The sequence below is a fragment of the Rhinolophus ferrumequinum genome, chromosome 6, assembly GCF_004115265.2.
Source record: "Rhinolophus ferrumequinum isolate MPI-CBG mRhiFer1 chromosome 6, mRhiFer1_v1.p, whole genome shotgun sequence".
Classification (NCBI taxonomy): Eukaryota; Metazoa; Chordata; class Mammalia; order Chiroptera; family Rhinolophidae; genus Rhinolophus; species Rhinolophus ferrumequinum.
In genome coordinates, this window is record NC_046289.1 from 99,883,726 (window position 1) to 99,905,764 (window position 22,039).

Sequence of the window (22,039 nt, forward strand, 5' to 3'; positions counted from 1 at the left end):
AATGGTATGTTTTAACAAGATTGTTATATAACCTTTAAAATGAAGCGTTCAAAGATTTTTTTAAAACTTTGGAAAATGCTCACAATATAATCTTTAAACTAAACAAGATCAAAACTATAACCTTAATTTTGTTTAAAAAAAAAAATCACACACACACACACATACTTTCACAGAAAAAAAAGATTGTAAAAGAATCATATCAATTTCTTAACCTGGCGAAGGAAACAGACATACAAGCCCAGGAAGCAGAGAGAGTCCCAAACAAGATTAACCCAAAGAACCCCACACCAAGATAGATTACAATGAAAATGTCAAAGGTTAAATACAAAGAGAGAATCTTTAAAGCACCAGAGAGAAAAGCAGTCAGTTACTTACAAGGGAGCTCCCATAAGACTGTCGGCTGATTTCTCAGCAGAAACTCTGCAGGCCAGAAGGGATTGGCACAAAATATTCAAAGTGAGAAAAGGACCTACAACCAAGAGTACTCTATCCAGCAAGGCTATCATTTAGAATTGAAGGACAGATAAAGAGCTTCCCAGACAAGAACGAGCTAAAGGAGTTCATCACCACCACCCAGTATTACAAAAAATGTTAAAGGGACTTCATTAGGAAGAAGATAAAAAGTATGAACAATAAAATGGCGATAACTACACAACTGTCAAAAATTATTTTAAATGTAAATGGATCAAATGTTCCAATCAAAAGACATATAGGATAGTTGAATGGGTAAGAAAAGAAGACCCTTACATATGCTGCCTACAAGACTTCCGATCAAAAGACACACACAGACTGAAAGTAAAGGGATAGAAAAAGATATTTCACGAAAATGGAGGGAAAAAAAAAAAAAAGCTGGGGTAGCAATACTTATACAAGACAAAACAGACTTTTATTATAATTTTTTTTTTAAGGGCGTTCTTACTTAAGAACAAAGGACAGCTTGCATGTGCCCTGCGTGTGAGTGATGGAAGGTGAGATGGTTGTGGTCAGAAAGGGGGTGTTTCACAGGTGAAGATCTTTACAGGTGGAGAGCTTGGTACAGTTGCTAATGAAGATGAAATCTACAGTGTGTCTACACTGGAGAATAGATAATGTGGGATAACGTGAAGGCTACGAGACTAAATTGGGGGAAAGGACTTGTGATTAAGTGGTGACTTTGAATTTGAAAGGATGCTGGGAATAAAATGAATAGAGAGAAAGACCATGAGGCAGGTACTGTTAGCATGGGGATACATACTAAGGGGATTCTGCACGAAGGAACTGAAATGGGTAATGAATAACAGAGCGATAGAATAAAGAATATCAGAAAAGAGAACCAGCCAGTGAAGTGGAATGATGTCCCAGAAGCGGTCTTGGGGTATGAGAACAATTGGCATTTTTCCTCTTGGCCTTCTTAGACGGTATGGTCCTCACTGCAGGGATTGTGGGGGATGCCATATTACCTGGAAGATCCAGTTTGCAGTTCATGTGAACAGGTAAAGGAATGGGGAAGAGAATGATTTGAGTATGTAGGAAACTTTGTCCTCAACAGGATTAAAGTTCCAAAAAGATCTGTGTGTTTTTGATAATAGTCTGAACCTTGGCTGCACAACAGAATTACCAGAAAGTGCTAAAAACAAACAAACAAATTCCAGTATCCAGTTCAATTAGATCAGTCTTTGGGTTGGGATCCCAGAGCAAGTCTTTTTTAAATCTCCACAGCTGATTGCTATGTGTGTGGGACAGAGCCAAAATGGACTTTTAAACAAAGGCTATAACAAGAGACAAAGAAGGACCCAGTAATCTACTGTGAGGGGACGAGTGCATCCACATGTTCATTGCAGCATTGTTTACAATGGCCAAGACCTGGAGGCAGCTTGAGTGTCCTTCGATGGATGAATGGATAAAGAAGAGGTGGTACATATATACAATGGAACATTATTCAGCTGTAAAAAAGAATGAAATCTTGCCACCTGCCAACAACATGGATGGACCTAGAGTGTATTGTGCTGAGTGGAGTAAGTCAGAGACAGAAAGACAAATACCACATGATTTCACTTATATGTAGAATCTAAAGCACAAAATAAACAAACAAAACAGAAACAAATTCATAGATACAGAGAACATTTTGAGGGTTGCCAGATAGGAGGGAGGTTGTGGGGCTGGATGCAAAAGGGGATGGGATTAAAAAGTACACATTGGTTGTTAGAAAGTAGTCATGGGGTGTAAAGTACAGCATAGGGAATATAGTCAATGATATTGTAATAACGATGGTGTCAGGTGGGTACTAAATTTATTGGGGTGATCACTTTGTAAGATAAATGTGTAATCACTATTCTACACTTGAAACTAATATAATATTGTATGTCAACTGTAATTGAAAAATAAAAAATTATTTAAAAAAAAGAAAATGAAAAGGTAAGTAAATAAATGAAGAAATAAAGAAATGCCTGGACACATATACCTCATACTCTTTATAGTGATAATATCCAAGGGGTAGGATTATAATATTTTAGTTCTGTCACTTAATAGCTTGTATTACCTTCATCAAGTTCTTAAATCTTCAGGTCTAAGTTTCTAGATCTGTAAAATGGGTTTAGAAATAGTAATAGCCATCACACTTCACAGTAGGGATGTCAGGATTAAATGAGCTTTAAAGCATGAAAACAGCATAGAATAGTGTGCAAAGCATTCAGTAAGTGTTAGTAATTATTACTTTGTAAGTGTCTGCATTAGTGAATTTTTTTAAACCTGTTTATTTTATCCATCTCTTTCAGCCATACATTTCCTGAAAAATTAAAGATTTATCCTTCAGGGGGTGAATTCCACCTTGTCTAGTTTAAATGGTTCATCCAAAACAATAATTAAACAGTTAAGAATCCACATGATGGCAACTAAAATAGGAGTTATGACATTTTAAAACTGAAAACCAGAATTTATCCTAAGAAATTTACCAAATGGAGAAAATCTACTCAGAGTAATTTAAGAAGTCAAAGGTTACATTTTTATTCCAGTGCCATATTTTGATCCAAATCCTCATCACACTAACTGCTAGAAATTAATTCATACTATTAATACTATTAATAAACAGAATCTGAAGTGTGAGACAGTGCATTAAAGATAAACTTCTATTTACAACTCTCATGAGTATGAGGATGATAGGGGATTACACTTAATATTGTATCTGTTCCCAATGACAGAGCAACTAAGTCACTAATAAGAACGTGATATAGGTTCTAAAGCAACAGGACTTTATTTCAGTCTCTTTCAATTTATACAGCAAAAACAACAAAACAGTATCTACAGCATTTCATCATTTTGAACCAAATAAAAGAGGACACACAAACAGCAGAAAAACATTTGAAAATAAGACATGACTTTGTTATTACTTAAAGGAGTCTGAACAAAACAAAAGAGGTATCATTTTAGAATTTCTAAATTCAAAGAAAGAAAATTATAGAGTGCAGTGCTGGGATGGTTCAAGGAAAAAGATATTCATACTTGTTGGGGTCAAAATAAAATTTTTTCCTACTTTTATGGAGGGTAACCTAGTCATGTATTGGAGAAATAAAAGAATATTCATAACCTTTATCCAAATAATCTTAGTCTTAGAAGTATCTTCTTACAATCAATTAAAAGGAAAAGCTAAAATAATATGATCATAACAGTATTATTTAAATCTGGAAATAAACTGAATAATACAGAAAGACAGTCAGATGGTTAAATTGTCTATAGTACGAGGTGTGATCAAAAAATACAGTGAATGTTTAAATTAAAAAATTGATTACAGTAAAAGACACATTGCCATTAATCCCCTTCAAGATACTCCCCCTCGCTTCAAAAACACTTATACCATTGTTCTTGCCACTTTCTGATGCAGTTCTGTAAGTCCTCTTTCTTGAGCGTCTTTACTTGTGCTATTGTGGCTGCCTTCATTTCCTGAATAGTCTTGACTTTGGGAAAGAGCCAGAAGTCGCATGGTGCCAGATCCAGTGAATAAAGTAGATGAGGACACACCGTCATGTTTGTATTTGACAGAAATTGCCATACCAGAAGCAATGTGTGACATGGAGAGTTGTCATGATGGAGGATGATTTACGGCACACTTTAAAACACACCTTCTCTCAACCGTAGCTCACACATGACTGACTGCACCGAACAAGTTGAAACTTGTCATACACTGTTACTAAGGTTTGACGCGCCGCTTCCCGTATTGAAGATCCCTGCCTTTCCGTTGGATGGCACTCAGCAGCAGCATTCACCATATTTTGTGATCACAACGGAAAGGCTCTGTGTCACACATCACTCCTGGTACAGCAATTTCTGTCAAATAAAAACGTTACAGTGTGTCCTCATCCACCTTATTCACCGGATCTGGCACTGTGTGACTTCTGGCTCTTCCCCAAAGTCAAAATGATTCAGGACATCGAGGCAGCCATGACAGCGCAACTAAAGACACTCAAGAAAGAGGACTTCAAGACTTCAAGTGGCATGAACGATGGGGTAAGTGTGTTCAAAGCGAGGGGAGATATTCTGAGGGGGATTAATGGCCATGTGTCTTTTACTGCAATAAATTTTTAAAATGTAAACATTCTCCCTGTTTTTTTTTATCACACCTTGTATATTAACTTAACAGGTTATTATTACTTTTTATTAAAACTGACAAATAGTGTAAGTTGTGGAAAGGAAGGACTATTTAAAATGTTAAAGTGGAAAAAAAACAGCTATCCAGGTGGGGGAAAAAAAGTCAGATTATTACATCTCATACCATACTCAAAAACCAGATACAGATGGATTAAGGTCTTAACAAAAACAAAAGCTTAAGCTTTAAAAAGGAAATAGCTCCTCAAAAAGTTAAATGTAGAATTACCACGTGATCCAACAATGCCACTTTTAGAAGTATATATGCAAAAGAATTGAAAGCGGGTCCTCAAACAGATGATTGTATACAATGTTCAGAGGAGCATTATTCACCACAGCCAAAGGTAAAAACAACCCAAATGTCCATCAACAGATGACTAGATAAGCAAAACATTGTACATCCATACAATAGAATATTATTTGGCCTTAAAAAGGAATGAAGAACTGATACATGCTATAATATGCATGAATCTTAAAAACATTATGCTAAGTAAAATAGATACAGAAGGACAAATATTATGATTCCACTTAAATGAGAACCCAGAATAGGCAAAATGCCAGAGGCCAGAGGGGAGGGTAAGGGGGATAGTGTTGAATGGGCACAGAGTTTCTGTTTGATGACAAAATAGTCCTGAAAATGGATAGTGGTGTAGTTACATTGTAAATGTACTTAATGCCACTGAACTGCACAATGGTAAATTTTGTTATGTATATTTTACAATAAAAAAAAAATCAAAAAAATTAATACACATGGCATCAATGGTAGTGTGGTAAAAAAAGATAACAGTTAACATTTTTTCTGACTTTGGCATCAGGAAGGATTTAAGGTGCAAATACATTATCAGGTGCAAATACAGAAAAGAATATACAGACACATTGAACCATATTAAAATTAACAACTTCTGTTGGTCCAAAGGACTTTATAAAAAGTGAAAAAACAACAAGCTGTAAACTAAGCCAGTATATATTAATACATATATAAATGAATTAGTATCAGTAATACATGAAAAACTACATAAATGAACAAAACAATAGGAAAATGGGTAAAAGCCATAAATAGACATTTTGCAGAAAACATACGGCCAATAAATAAATATATGAAGAGATATTCTCACAAGAGAAATGCAAGTTACCCCACAAGGCACCATTTTATACTCACTTGACAGGGAAAAAAATGAAGAAGTCTGACACTACCAAGTGTTGGAGAGGATGTGGATCAGTGGAAATTTTACCCGTGGCAGGTGAGTACAACCACTTTGGAAAACAATTTTACGACACTATTTTATGAAGCTGAATCTTCATAGACCTTCTGACCTGGTAATTCTACTCATAGATGTATAGTCCAAAGCATGCATTCTCAATGGGGGTGATACCACCCCAAGGGGTGAAATTAGTTTTGAGGACAGTGGGAAATGGGCGAAAAAAATCACACTCCTTTTTATGCATAAAGCACAGACATACAGTCGGTACATAAGAATATATACAGTACCTCTGTGGTATCAGAATTTCATTAAAAGAGAAACTGTGAGGAATGTCTAAAAAAGGTGCCTTAGTGAGGCGATAATGACGAAAGTGGCCGAGAAACACTGCACTACACACACTCCTGCACACATGCACCGAAGGCCAGTGTAAGAAAACTCACAGCCGCACTGGTCATAACAGCAAAACTCAGGAAACACCCCAAGGAGCCCTCAACAGAACAGTGGATGAATAAACTGGTATATTCATCAATGGATGAGTAAAAAGGTAACCAGTCTTCAACCATCAATAAAAAGGAATGAATTACAGTTATATGCAACACAAGGAATTTTAGTGATATAAGGATGAATGGACAACGGAAGTCCCAGAAAACAACACACCCTCCTTATATACTTCCTGTTGTAAAGCAGTAACAGTAAATAGACACCTCTAGAAATCTATGTAGTTCCACAGGACTCCCACATGAAGTCCTGGAACAAAGACTTCATAGCCTCTGAGATGAAGTTTTTCAAACTGTTGTCACTCAGTGGGTCCTGAAATTAATTTACTAGGTCAAGACTAACATTTTAAAAATACGAAATAGACGGGAATGATCAAAGTTATTGATCTTTTCTGTTGTTGTTGTTGAAACCTTTTTGTTTTGTTTTATAAATATGTACACACAGATACATGGCCCCATCCACGGATTCTGATATCTAAGTAACTCTGAAAACCTTCAGCTTTTTTTGTTAGGTTTGGTGCAAAAATTCATAGGGCAGCAAAATCTAACCTGAAATTCCCTAGGCTATTTATAGCCTTTACTCTTCTGCACTCATTATGAATAATACATCTCATTGCAGAAATATTAATGTGTTCAAAATATTAAAAAAAACACCTCTGGACCTCAGAGTTTTGGATAAGAGACTAAGAACCTTACCTATGTATATAACTCTACATGTATGTGCAAGTGTACAACATACACTTTGTGTAGTAAGTCGCAATGTAAAACGTATTTCTGACTAGATTAAGTTCAAAATTCTGAAAGTCACTGGCCAGGTGACATTTTTCATGACACTGGCCGTACCTACACCTGCATTAATTCTTACTCTACAAAACTCCAGGAAAGGGACATCCACTTTTATGATCTGGAATGTTCCTGTGAATTTCTTATTTTAATTCTTCCAACTTTTCTTTTAAGACCATTGCTTGTTCTGAGCAGGTATTAGTCATCATTTACAAATGACCTTTAAACAAAACAGTGCCTGAAATTTACATCATTCCTAAATCTCTCAAAGAATAAAGTATCCAAACCATTGAAGGAGAGTTGAGAGGGCCTTCTCACAGCCTTACCTTCAGCAGGTTTAGGACTTTCTTGCCCAGATCCAGCTCAAAGTTGGCATAATTAGAACCGCACATGTCATAGATAAACACCAGTCCGTTCCTCTGAGTTTCAAAGCTGTAAACCAACCATTGAATAAAAATATTTCAGTAATAAGATGGACGGTTAAAAGCCCAGGTTAAAAGCCTGGGGCAAAAACAAAATTATGGGACACATCTGGGACCCAGAGTACAGAACATATCTGGGACCAAAATAACCATTTCCCTGAACACTGGTCTTACAAAAAGATGATTTACCTTTGGTATCTGTTATGCTTACTGTGATACTGTGATTTGTAATAATAAATAAATATTTGGTTTTTGACCCTGTTCCTGGCACAGAGTTTCTAAAACTCTTGAAATTTCCTAAGTGAAAAGATCAATAAAGGTGTCTAATATATTAATGAGGTCACCTGAGGATGGGGCCTGGTTGCCAGGGGAACCAAACATGTGACTAGAGGTTGGAACTTTCAGCCCCACCTGGAGGGGATGGGGGGACACCTAGAGATTGAGTTCAATCACCAGCGACCAATGATTTAATCAATCATACTGAAGTGATGAGGCCCCCATAAAACCTCAAAAGGATGGAGTTCGCAGAGCTTTCAGGTTGGTGAACATGTTGAGGTGCTGGCAGAGTGGCCCTCTCAGAGAGGGCATGGAAGCTCCATGCTCTTTCCCCATACCGTGCCTTACACATCCCTTCCATTTGGCTGTTCCTGAGTTATATCTTTTTGTCATAAACTAGTAATCTAGTAAGTAAAATGTTTCTGAGTTCTAGGAGCCATTCTAGCAAATTCATCAAACCCAGGGAGGGGATCATTGGAAATTTTGATCTTCAGACTGTTGGTCAGAAGAAACACAGGTGACAACCTGGACTTGCCACTGACATCTGAAGGGGGTGGGAGGGCACAGTCTTGTAGGACTGACCCTTAACCTGCGGGAGCTGATGCTATCTCCAGGTAGATGGTGTCAGACATGAGATGAATTGTGGAACACCAAGCTGGTGTTGAAGAACTGCTTGGGGATGAAGTGAAGAAAAAGCCGCACATGTTGGAACTGGAATTGGAATTATACTTATTTGTGCAGATTTATCAAGTGCCAAACTCCTAAACTGAGAATGTTCTAGAGCATCTAGGTTATCAACATTTGAACTGTTTCCTCTCATATCTCTGAATCTGCCCATCCATGTTCTGTACATTCCATGTTCAACTCAAATGTCCCCTCCTCCATGAAGATCTCGCTGATACTGTAATCAAAGGTACTCCCATCCTTCACCCTCTTAAATACCAAAAATCTCATGTGGATCTTTATTACAGCTCTTAAAATACTCCAACTTCGTGTAGCTATTGGATTCTCTCCTACAGTGTGAAAATGTGTTTGTTCACCCCATTACCACCAACAGTCCCTAGCAAATTCCTGGAAACAGGTCCACAATGAACAGTTATGAAATTATAATCCAGTAGACTGGAAGCCATCATTAAGAAAACACTTTAGACCTGTAGGAAAATACACTTCATGATTGTGAATTTGTCTCTTATGACTTGGAAGAAGAGAACCCACAAATGGCCTTTGGAAAGCATCTTCGAAAGTAAATTAAGAGGTGGTGAGCCTATTCCCAGACCAAGGTTAGGAACCCATGAAGAAAGGAAAAACATTCTTTAATACAGTGTCCGTAATGCCCAAAGCCACTCTCCCACCAAGCCAGACCTACACTTGCTTCTGTACACAGAAGAAATTATTTGACTGAACTATTCACAAGTGACAGCAACAGTTTTTACATGTATTTAAAATTGAGAAAAATTTTAGGCACAAAACAATCCTGAAATTAGGGGTCTCAATGTTATTTTGTATTCTATTTTTTTTGCATGACCTCCTAGAAGCCTCCATACCTTCATCCTTTCAACAAAATCCAAGAGAGAAGCACCACTCACGAAGTAGCATTTCAAAAATACCTAACTATGAGGTAGACCCAAGTTTCTCTAAAAGACTTAGTTTCAAATGGCCTCTAACGTATGACAACTAGCACTACATCTTGACTTTTTTTTAAGACTCCAGAGACTCTGATTCACCAAGAGCAAAGATGCTGTTAAACGGCGCAACTGAGTAGACTACTAAGGTCTAGGGTCTTCCCATTTCTCCACAAGCTCATCGAGGCCAAATTTAACGAATTAATAAGTTTTCCCCTCACAGTTTCAGCCTGTGGCTGGGGGCTGAAACCAAGAGAAGGCACTGTCAGGGGAAATAGAATTCAATTTTTAAAAAGCTATCATGCAGAATGATGCAGGTTCTACATTCCTGAAAACTGCTCATCCTGTGAAAGCACGTGAAAAAAATATAAATGCAGTAAGATTTTTACCTTTCTTACAGAATATGAGATTCAAAATAATAGCTAATTCCCTCAGAATTAATTGCCTCTCTCCTGAACTTGATTCCCAAGCTGGATGCTACTGGGAACACCAAGAAGTTTAAAACACAGTCCCCGACATTTGTTCCAAAATAACTGCGGGTAGGGGATGGGTGAGAGATTATCAATGAAACAAGAGTAGTTACAGATCACTGTGGATTTTGCTTAACTTTCTACTTTTGGACTCTTCTCTCCTGAATGTTGATTCTCAAAATCCTCTGTGTAAATGGCATTATTCTTATTTTACAAGAAAACTGAGGCCCCAGAGGGTTTTGAAATCAACATTCAGGGAAGAATGAGCATAAAGAGCCCGCACAGATCACCTCCTCACACTCTCAGTGAGGAATTCTCAGTACACCGAGCATTGCTATTTAATTGGCCGTCTCAGCTTCTGTGATCCTGAAAACAGCAAAGCAGGTAAAGCTTTGGAAAACCACCACCTTGAGAGTACCTGGAAACAAGCTCTTAAGGACACGGACATTTTCTATACACAGCACTGCCCAGGGAACATCTGAAGACATAGTCAAGGCCTTCTCAGTTTAATCAAATCAAGGACTGTTACTTTCCCACCTGGATATAGACCACCTGAGATAATCTATGCTCACCTATCCACAGCTCTGTCTAGCAAGTAGAACAGAGCCTGAAGTACCACATGTTGGACTGACTTGTGGGGATGGTGCAATCTGGCAGTGAAGAGGGCGATGGAAGCTCCTGTTGGGTCCCGAACATTCTAGAGCAAATGAAACAAGAAACATTTAGAAATCGAACAGAAAATCCCAATAATCTCTAAGCGTTCTTAAATCCTGGACAGATTTAATATGAAGAGAACCGACACTGGCAAGACTCCTCTGACTCGCATCAATTGCTCCAGAAAAGGAAGAAGTTTCTATTATCACGCTCAGCATCTCCCCAGGCCAGATTTCTGTGGTAGGAAAAAACACATTATCTTAACTCTTCAACTGCAGAGAGATTAAAGGATGGTCTATTTTGGCTGAGGAGCTCACTTCCCAGACAGGACACCAAAGGAAACAAGCAGCAGGGAAACCACCAAATCCAGCCATTGCATACTTATCTGGAAGGCTGTGACCTCAAGGGGAGAGAGCCTACGTTCCATTAAGGTAAGACAGGCTCTGACATACTGTGTACCATCCCAAAGGTCATGACTGTAATGGGCCACTGAACCAACTTTTCTAAATCTGTATAACGAATCTACCGTAATTTCAATTATTACTGGAATAACCGTGCGCCAAACTGCACTGCCGTTTCATGTCTGCTCACTACTGCTGAACTCTCTCCATTCAGGACAAGGTATCCAGCAACAAAGTGCAGAGGACAACAACTACCAAGGGAATAAAAAGACATTACAAGAGGGGTCCATGAAGACTCACTAAGATGGTGAACTTTCCACTAAGGATCTCAGAACGGAGAGGTTCCTCGTGAGGTTTCAGCTTCACAATGCCTTCCTTCCTTCGTGTTTCCTAAAAACAAAGCACGTAAGATGAATTAATATGGAAATACTGTATATCCAGGACAGCTTTATGTAATCACCAATGTTCAGAGGTAAAGGACTTTACAAGTCAACTAACTGAATCATAAATTCCTTTGTAACCCCCTTCTAGGCCAGCTGAGCATTATCAGAATTCCTGTCCAAAGCCAGCTTCAGTAGGATATTTCCTTTCAATCAGTGAGAATCCTAAGTCTACAGATGGACTGACGTGTCATTAGCATGCAGGGTCAGAGTTCTTAAACACGCAGCAGCACAGACACTGCACCAGGATATTAAAATACATACCCTAAGTCTGAAAGCAGACACCCCACATCACAGACAGGAGCCGCCCCTCTCGACAGCCTCTCCAGGAACAGCTGCCACAAGCTCATTGTCCCCATTTCCGTGGCCAGATTCTAAACTCGCCAGCAGCTCCCCGGTGCCTGGCCTACCGCACCCCGTTTCCTCCCAGTCTAAATACTGCAGGGCCTTCCCGTCACTGCCCGCATTTCCAGGGGGCATTTTCAGTCCTCCTTCCTTGACAGGCTGACCACTCCCATTCCCTTCTTCCTGAGACAGTCTCTATCATTGATGGAGCACACACTCTTGGTTTTGCTATTTCTCCAGCTACTCCTTCTAAACCTTTCTTGTGGGCTTTTAAAAAATTCATGCGCTTACTCAATTCACCACTGACTCATTTCTTCATTCTGCACATATTTGTAGAGTAACTCGTAGTGCCGGGCACTGAGCTAAGTGCTAGGAACATGCTTGTGAGTAAAACAAACGAGGCCTTTGTTTATAACTTTCCCCAATCCATCTCTAAAATCAAATTCCAACGCCCTCAGGGCAAGGTAGCCAGTGAAGATAGCGTCAGTGCTGGGATCACGGGAGTGCATGCCTCACCTAAAGCATTTAAATTCCACTTTGAAAACAATACTGGACCCAAGAAAGCAAAAGGTCTGAGGGGAGACGCTGCCCTACACACCTCCATACTCCTCACACCCTCCCATGACCTCACCCACTCTCAGGGCTCCAATATTCAGGCCCCTTTGTTACTCTGACATCCCTACTTGAAGCCCAAATTGCTTTTCTGAACCCTAAACTCATATCCCAACTGCTTAGAGAACGTGTCCATTGGGATGTCCCAATGGCACTTCAAACTTCACATGGACAAGCTGAGCTCGTGACCTTCTCTCTTATACCCCTTCAGCACCTCCGACATTAGTGAACACCCCACCCAAGGCAGAGACCTGGAACCTTAATTCCTTCCTCAGATACCAGTTAAAGCAACCCTGTCCTAGTGATTTTACTTCTAGAATCTGCCTGCTTTTTATCTATCTCCCCTTGACTCGGGGCTTAAGGAAACCACAATCCTCTTTCCCCGTAAGTACAAAAGCCTTTGAATTGGTCTATCTCTAGTTTAGCCCTTCTGACCCATCCTCCAAAGTAATGAGAAAAATCTTCTCATAATGCAAACCTGATCAAGGCTCTCTGCTGTGTATACCTTCAATGAATTCCTCTGCCCCTAAGAAAAAGCAGATGGACACCCCTTTTCTGGCCTTGTTTCCCTTCCCTCTGCTGCTCAATGTCTTGTCCCTGCTCCCACTCAGCATTTCTGCTCAGCTCAGTTTCCCTCCAGGTAACTGAACTTGCTGTTCTCTCTGCCAAACTTTTGTGGGCTTTTGTTCCTACCTGTCTGACTCCTACTCACTCCTCAGATCTTAATTTATAAGTCATTTCCTGCAGGAAGGCTTTCTTGCCTCTCTTCACTAAATGTGCTCCCCCAGAAGCCAGCAGTGCCCTATCATAACACCTCTATAAGTGTTTGCTCTCTCTTTCTAAATAGCGATGTCCGCAACTGGAACACAGCAGGTATACAATAAATACGCTGACTAATGCATGACTACTGAACAAGACAACCCACAGGACAAGCCTGAGCGGGCTTTAGCCTGAAACCAATTTTACTGCTTCTTATCTCCCCGCTCCTTTTTTAAAAAATTTAGGGAGATTTTATATCTCTTTAGGAGGGCTCTCTGACCCCAAGGTAGAACTCGACTACGGATCCACTTTTTTGTAATGGGAGTGGGGAGAACATTCAGAACCACTGTGTGTATGGAGTATGGCAGAGAAAACAGCGACAGAGCCCAGCCACACAGGCCCAGCCCAGCCCTGGCGCGCACCCTGTAGGAGTGGAACAACTCCACGGCACGGAGCACATCGAACTTCCGGGCCATGAGAAACTTCACGGCCACACGCCAGGAGAGAGGGGAGACGTTGTACTGCGCGCCCCATTTGTCAATCTCCTCCAGAAACTGCCTGGTGGCCTGTTTGACAGAGAAACGAAAGGATAATTAATAGAGAACGTACGTACTGAAACAAACAAGGAAGGAAAAAATATCCCCCTTTCCCCCAATCAAGTCTGTACCCGAAGTTTACTACAGGGGGCAGGGAAAGACAAAAGTTGGTAATATGTCTGAAACCAGAAATAGTGAAAGTTCATACAACTCAGTGAGGCCAGGGAAGGGGAGAGACTGAAGGCTCCCAAATGAGATGCAAACTAATGGCCCCACAGCAAAAACATTGCAGCTTTTTGTTTTGTTTTTTAAGGTGAAAAAAAAGGTAGAGGGACCCTCAGAAGTTTACTGCATGATGTGCAGCGCTGTACAGCAGTCTGCTGCGGCTCTGGTCCCCAAGGCCACCGGACACAGCAAAACCATCAGAAAATGTTGTGGTGTTGGAATTAGCAGTGCTATTTGGGGGCTGCAAATTGAACAAATCAAAAGGACAACTGCTCTTCGTGCTGACTGACCCCACAGGACCTCTTCACGCTTCACATGGCAGCCCCGAAACCAGACACTAGTGCCCCAGAATCATTAACAATGCCTCTGGACAGTGGTTTGCAGAGAAGGGTGGTGGAAAGCCTAATACTGGGGGGAGGGTGGGAAAGTTTCATTTTCCCTGCCTGATCCGGAGCTGACAAGATGCCTGTTTGTTCATCTCTTGATTAACCCATGCTCTTTTCTCCTTTCACCCTATTTCTCCTTACATTTATGACCAGTTTCCTCTCAGCCAACCCACACTTCTGCTGCTTCATCAAGAACAGGATTTACAGGGCAGCTAGATGGCTCAGTTGGTTAGAGCAGGAGCTCTGAACAAAGTTGCCAGTTCAATTCCTACATGGGATGGTGGGCTGCGCCCCCTGCAACTAAGATTGAAAATGGTGACCGGACTTGGAGCTGATGGGCCCTGGAGAAACACACTGTTCCCCAACAGTCCCCAATAAAATTAAAAAAAAAAAAAAAAAAAGGATTTACGTGAGGATTTTTTGCATGTGTACTCTAAGTTGCTAAATACACTCTACATAAGGCTATTCAGTCTCTTCCATCCAGAAACCTTTCTCACATGTTGGTCCAAAATGTGATCAACTTGATAAGAATTATGAAATTTAACTGATCAACCAATCAACCCACAGTTAAGATGTATTTATTAAACTATTATATATTTATTAACTATTTGTTAACAGCTGTGCTAAGGCATATAAGGAATACAAAAATGAGGTTTGCTTCCAAAGGTATAACACCAACCCACTAAGTGACCATGGACAAGTAGTTCTCTCTTTGCCTCTAAATTTTCTATTGAAAACCAAAGGGATAAAAGGTAACACCAATGACCTGCAATGACCCACCCGAGTCTTGGCAACAAGTTGGACCTTGCAAATACAATCCAATTGTTACAGATGTGTTTAAACAAGTAGCAAACTAGGGTTCCAGGACTGGTTAGCAACACCTGCCTTCAGAGCACCTGGTTCACCCCCCAATTTCTAGGAAAGGAAAAAGGCACTTTACAAACCAGAGTAAAATCTAAGAGGCCTGAAGCTGCACCTGAGCTTTAAAACCTTCCAAATGAGGCAATATAACTTAGAATACTGGAAAAGGAGAAAACCAGCAAAACTAATCAGGCAAAGTGCATAAAAAGAGCCAAGAAATAAAGGCCATGAAGAAAAGCTTTCAGAGGATCACTTTAGCCCAGAAACAGTTGAAGTCAGACTAGAAAAATCAGCGCCAGCGAAGACAACAGGACAAACTTAGAATGCTACCCCCAAAAACAGTGCGAGCTGCCTCTGTGGGGTGAGCGGCCAGCATCAGAATTAGGGAAGACAGAAGGGAAAAGAAAAGTGGGGACAGAAAGATCCCACAAATGGGACTTCAGCCAGTCCAGAAGTTCCCCAGGAGATTTAATAAAGGGTATTTGTCCTTTAATTAACATATCATCTTTCAAATCCATCCCTCTCTTGGGCGTTTCTGAAGCTGCTTATAGAATAAAACACCAGAATATTAGAACATACTTTCCCCTTTTTCTAATAAAAACAATAAACAGACAAATCAATATGAGGCAGGAGGGGCAAATACAGTTAAATGACCAGGAGGAATATGAATTTATCACATATCCAACTGTTATGATCATTTTTCATTTTTTATAAATGAGCCATGTCCCAATAAGAGACACACAGGTTTCACAACACTTCCTTCAAAGTACATACTGGCTTCCTTCTTATTTAACTCGGTTCCTTCAAGGTTCTCAATGTCCTATAGCTCCCAAGAGCTGCTGCTTGAACTGACCTCTGTCCTCTGCTGGTCAGGATGTTATTCTTGGCTTCAAGCAAGGGAACAATTCCTCCTGGTTTGGCCTGACCAGGTCTTGCACTTAGAGTCCAGTGTACTGTAAACAGTGATGTGATATTTACAGATACAAATACACACACACACACCACCTGCTATGTTCAACCTCAGATTCATCCTCCTGCATATCCCCACCCCTCTCGCGGAAGAGAGGGACCTCTGAAAGAATTCAGAAAGGAAGGTCTCCCCTTCTACAGCCTTTCTCTAGATAGTTGATTAGATCTCCCCCTCTGTTTACACATGAATTTGGCACAACCACTGAGCATAGACCAATTTGCGGTCCTGTTGGTTACCAGAAAAACAAGTCCCACATATTTTAATGAACAACACACTCTTCAGAAGGGATAACTGAAATTCCTTAAATTAATATTCAGTGTATTTCCTGGTGAAAGCAAGGATGAGCCAAAAGATGAGTCAGTTTACAAAATACTTCAAGTCAAGGTCAATGGTTTGAATCTATCTAGACTTCTGAGTAACCACAGTTGTCAATGCCTGGCAGCTAAGGACTAGTCACAGTTCAAACTTTGGTCTCCCTTTGGGAAAAGGTCTGAACTGATGCATAGAAAAACTACCATCACCACTTACAACCCTCCTCAACCAGACTTTGAGGTGCAGGTAAGATTTATTTCAGCATAACTAAAAGCTTATCGTAATGAAATATGTCTCCACAATCAGGTTTAAACAGATAAAACAAGTTTCTTGACTATAACCACGAAGGATAAGGTACTGAGAACCAGCTAAAAAACAACTGAGAAATCTGTCAAGTAAGTGGATTATTACACCCTGGACACCATCCACACTGGTGTTGAAATATGGTATAAGAGATAAGAAAACTGTAACAGAATAGTCTTCATATTACATCAAACTCCCAAGTGTAGCTACAATTTTCAGATGAGCTTTAGCACAAGGCTAGCCACACAAAAGGTAAAGAAAAATGTGCTCACATGCTCAGTGCCACAGGTGGGACCTTAATGCCTGTGTTCTCAGCTCCACGGGTGGTGCCTTAACTGTGTTGTCAGTTCCACGGGTGGTGCCTTAACTGTGTTGTCAGCTCCACGGGTGGTGCCTTAACTGTGTTGTCAGTTCCACGGGTGGTGCCTTAACTGTGTTCTCAGCTCCACGGGTGGTACCTTAACTGTGTTCTCAGCTCCACGGGTGGTGCCTTAACTGTGTTCAGTTCCACGGGTGGTACCTTAACTGTGTTGTCAGTTCCACGGGTGGTACCTTAACTGTGTTCTCAGCTCCACGGGTGGTACCTTAACTGTGTTCTCAGTTCCACGGGTGGTACCTTAACTGTGTTGTCAGCTCCACGGGTGGTACCTTAACTGTGTTCTCAGCTCCACGGGTGGTGCCTTAACTGTGTTCTCAGCTCCACGGGTGGTGCCTTAACTGTGTTCTCAGCTCCACGGGTGGTACCTTAACTGTGTTCTCAGTTCCACGGGTGGTACCTTAACTGTGTTCTCAGCTCCACGGGTGGTACCTTAACTGTGTTCTCAGCTCCACGGGTGGTTCCTTAACTGTGTTCTCAGTTCCCTGGGTGGTTCCTTAACTGTGTTCTCAGCTCCACGGGTGGTACCTTAACTGTGTTCTCAGCTCCACTGGTGGTGCCTTAACTGTGTTCTCAGCTCCACGGGTGGTACCTTAACTGTGTTCTCAGTTCCACGGGTGGTGCCTTAACTGTGTTCTCAGTTCCACGGGTGGTGCCTTAACTGTGTTCTCAGCTCCACGGGTGGTTCCTTAACTCCTGTGTTCTCAGTTCCACAAGTGGTACCTTAACGCCTGTATTCCAAGAAAATGTGGGAGAGTGTGGAACAGCCAGATCCACGACAAACATGTTCTTGAAATAAACTCCTGGGATATCAGCCACCTTCCCACAGGAGGCAGAAAGAACCCATCCTCTCACTCACTGCTGTGTGATACTTGGGTAGTCATTTAACCTCTCTGAACCTCAATTTCCTCATCTGAAAAATAACGTTTAGAAGAAACAAAGGATAGAAAAGCATCCATCTCAGTACCTGGCATGTGTAGATAGTGTCTGAGTGGGTGTTCATTTTCTTTTTTCTTTACTCCAGTCACTTCACACTGAAACTTCTTTCAACAGAGATATAAGAGTTCCTCAGAATCAAGTGACCTCTGTTGTTTCTCATTAGCCTATAGCAATTCAATCTCTCTAATCCATTTTATCCAAAAGGGTAAGTTTCAATTAGAAATTTCCCATATATGTTAATCTGCAAACTACAAGTGTCTAAAGGAAAAAGTCCTCCTCATCCAGGCTATGGCAGTATAAAAGCTGGCTCCAGAAGGACGGACAGCCGGACAGCCCTGCTCCCATCTTCAAATCCTTTTGTCCCTGCTTTCAGACAAACTGGCAGCTCTGGGAATTAGCACTGCCATCCTGAGCACAAGTCCTTTTAACAGCATCACACCGACTAGAGACTATTTCTCACCATAATAAAGAAAAATCTTGGTGCAGGACAAACACCACGCAAAAAATGCCGTTTGTCACCCTGCACTGAATACCTAAGTAAGGAAAAGTGGTGCAATATGAGACACACTGTCCGCTTTTCACCAAATTTGAGGTTGTTTCTGTGTTTCAGGAAACATGCCATTTCCCCACTAATTTCAGGGAGAAATGCACTAGTAAAGCTACCTTTCTCTTATGCCTGTTTCCATCTTTCCTTCATAGTGAATTGTTGCCTTGTTATGTCTGTTAATCCCTTCAGTCTGTATCAATACACTAGGAAACAGAATATGAGCTACCATACACTAGCTTGCTATGATGCAGCAAGGTAAGATTTGTTGAATTTTTAAACTAAAAACTACAATCTTTCCATTAGCCCTTTCTTATTGGGCCAGGTATGTAAATAAACCTAGTTCTTTTGAATTACTATTTACTGGTTTATTGCAGATATTTTTATTTTTATCAGGAAAATTTTACCTTTTCTTAAATGTGATCTTAAAAGAGCCAATGCTTTCTTAAATAGGGTTTTACTGTATCTGGGAAGGGAAAGGTTTTAAGAGAAATTTCTAATTATATCATGTTATGAAACAATGTATTAAGGAAATCTGCAAAAAGGAAAAAGATCACCCATAATCCCATCATCCTGCACAGCTATTTTCTGTTTTTAATAAGTTCAAAATTAGAGTCAACAGAAAAATACTAATAAATATATAATTCTCTAAGTATATGTTCCCACACCCACCATGAAAAAAAAATCTTGGGGGGAAGGGAGAAGAAAGACAGACTGTTCAAGTACATGTGGCTCCAGTTCAGTCACTTCCTCTCCGGCAGCCTCCCGTGACTCACGGTCCCCCTTCAAGGCGTCAGTCATTCATCCACAAGTATGTGCTGAGGGCCTACTCAGTGCTCAGCGTGTAGTAGCTGCTGGGAGACACAGTGGAAAGAGACAGACCCCATTCTAAGTAGTTTACAGTCATTTAAATATGGAGACAGACGTATAAGTAGGTCACCATCATAGAACTGCCTAAGTTCTAGGGCAGATCTATGAGCAGAGCGCTATGGGATTTGAACTCTCTAGGAGAATTTTTAAAAAGTACCTTTTTAGAGTGCCCTGAAGGACTAGCAGGAATTTGCCAAGCAGAAACAAGCATTTTGGCTAGAGAAAACAAAACGTGTAAAGACAGAGTCAGGAAAGAACAGGGATTACTGGGTATATAGTGTGCTGGTGTGTCCAGCAGGGTATGAGAGAGAAGGGCAGGAGATGAGCTCACAGGCGCCCGAGCCACACTGAGAAGGCCCTTGGATGCTGTGCTCCAGCTCCCAGGCAGGAAGATGGAGTCAACAGAGATCTTAAGCAAAGGGACAAGGATGTAAGTGTGGTTCTCCTCTTCCCTCTAATAATGACTGTTAGCAGTGGGGAAGCCAGACAGGAAGGAAAAAAAATCTAGGAGCACGGAGGGAAGTTCCTGGAAGGTAGGGGTCATGTCTGTTTCATTCACCTAGTTCTCAGCACTGTGCCGAGCAAAATCAATGTCTCTAATATCTCCGACTAAGTACGTATGATGAGTAATAATGAACAGAACTCTAAAGTATACTAACATTTAGAGGGCAGAGAAGAAAGAACCAAGAACTTTTAAGATTTACTTTTAGAAAAATTAGTTACCACTGAGTATCAAAGAAACGTAAATTAAAAAACAAGACTTGTTGGGGCCGGCCCTTTGGCTCAGGTGGTTGGAGTTCCATGCTCCTAACTCCGAAGGCTGCCGGTTCGATTCCCACATGGGCCAGTGGGCTCTCAACCACAAGGTTGCTAGTTCAATTCCTCGAGTCCCGCAAGGGATGGTGGGCAGCGCCCCCTGCGGCAACTGGACCTGGAGCTGAGCTGCGCCCTCCACAACTAAGACTGAAAGGACAACAACTTGACTTGGAAAAAAAAAAAAAAAGTCCTGGAAGTATACACTGTTCCCCAATAAAGTCCTGTACCCCTTCCCCAATAAAATCTTTAAAAAAAAAAAAAAAAAGGGGGGGCCAGCCCGGTGGCTCAGGCGGTTAGAGCTCCGTGCTCCTAACTCCGAAGGCTGCCGGTTTGATTCCCACATGGGCCAGTGGGCTCTCAACCACAAAGTTGTCCGTTCAATTCCTCAAGTCCCACAAGGGATGGTGGGCAGCGCCCCCTGCAACTAACAACGGCAACTGGCCCTGGAGCTGAGCTGCGCCCGCCACAACTAAGACTGAAAGGACAACAACTTGAAGCTGAACGGCACCCTCCACAACTAAGATTGAAAGGACAACAACTTGACTTGGAAAAAAGTCCTGGAAGTACACACTGTTCCCCAATAAAATCTTTAAAAAAAAAAAAAAAGACTTGTCAAATATCTCTTACCAAAAATAATAACAATAATAATAATACCAACAGGCTCAAATGATTTTATGCCATATTTATTAAACCTTCATGTTACAGATAACTCTTGCTATACAAAGAGAAGGATAACACAGGAAATGTATATCATAACCAAAGAGGGCTTATTCCAGGAATGAAAAGATGGTTTACTATAATTATCATAAAATCTATCAAAGCAATTTTCTATATTAACAGATACTAAGGGAGAAAAAGTATATATAACCTTCTCAACAGATGCTGAAAATGCATTGAATAAAATTCACCACCCACCATGATTAAAAAACAAAGTTAGCAAACTAGGAACAGAAGGAACTACCTTAATTTGGTTAAGGATTACCTAATAGAAACCTAAGCAATCATCATACTAAATGGTGAAACATTAAAAGTTTGTGGGGTTTTTTTCTATTAAAGATGGGAAGGCCCAAAGGACTTAGATTACCACCACTACGGAACACTGCAGTGAAGGTCACATAACACCACGAGACAAAAAGAAACTTGATACATAAAGACAGGAATTTTTAAAGAGAAAATCCAGAAATAACCTTCTGTATATACAGATTTTTTCTATACAATCCTTTGCACATGTGATAAAACTGACATGCCAATTAATAGGAAAAGTGTATTATATGAATTTGTTCATATATGCATAAAATACTTATAGGAAGATATATTAAAAACTGGTAATATTGTTTACCTCTGGAGAGAGGAACTAAATTGGGGCTGGGAAACAGGGTGGGAGGGTAAACTATAAACGTCCATGTCTATGTACAACCTACTCAAAAGCGAAACAAAACGTACAAATTAAAAGGATAAATTTTGGGGCAGCTAGGTGGCTCAGTTGGTTAGAGCCCGAGCTCTCAACAGCAAGGTTGCTGGTTCAATTCCCGCATGGGATGGTGGGCTGCGCCCCCTGTAACTAAAGACTGAAAACGGCAACTGGACTTGGAGCTGAGCTGCGCCCTCCACAACTAGATTGAAGGACAATGACCTAGAGCTGATGGGCCCTGAAGAAACACACTGTTCCCCAATAAAATTTATTTAAAAAAAATTTTTTTTTTTAAAGATGCCATGTCTATCAATTGACAAAAATTAAAATGATTGTTAACATACAATACTGGAGATAATATGGGAAATGGAGGTTTCACATAATACAGCA

The 22,039-nt window shown here is 40.6% G+C and overlaps 1 protein-coding gene across 1 annotated transcript in view; it reads right to left on the bottom strand.

The window, feature by feature from the left end:
- PTPN9 (protein tyrosine phosphatase non-receptor type 9) overlaps positions 1-22,039 on the bottom strand; it is a 71,017-nt gene that overhangs the window by 26,314 nt on the left and 22,664 nt on the right. Inside the window, exons 2-5 of the mRNA XM_033108683.1 lie at positions 13,523-13,666; positions 11,245-11,334; positions 10,462-10,586; positions 7,426-7,531 (exon numbers count right to left, since the gene is read on the bottom strand). Coding sequence (XP_032964574.1) covers positions 7,426-7,531; positions 10,462-10,586; positions 11,245-11,334; positions 13,523-13,666 — 465 coding nt within the window. The remainder of the gene's footprint in view (positions 1-7,425; positions 7,532-10,461; positions 10,587-11,244; positions 11,335-13,522; positions 13,667-22,039) is intronic.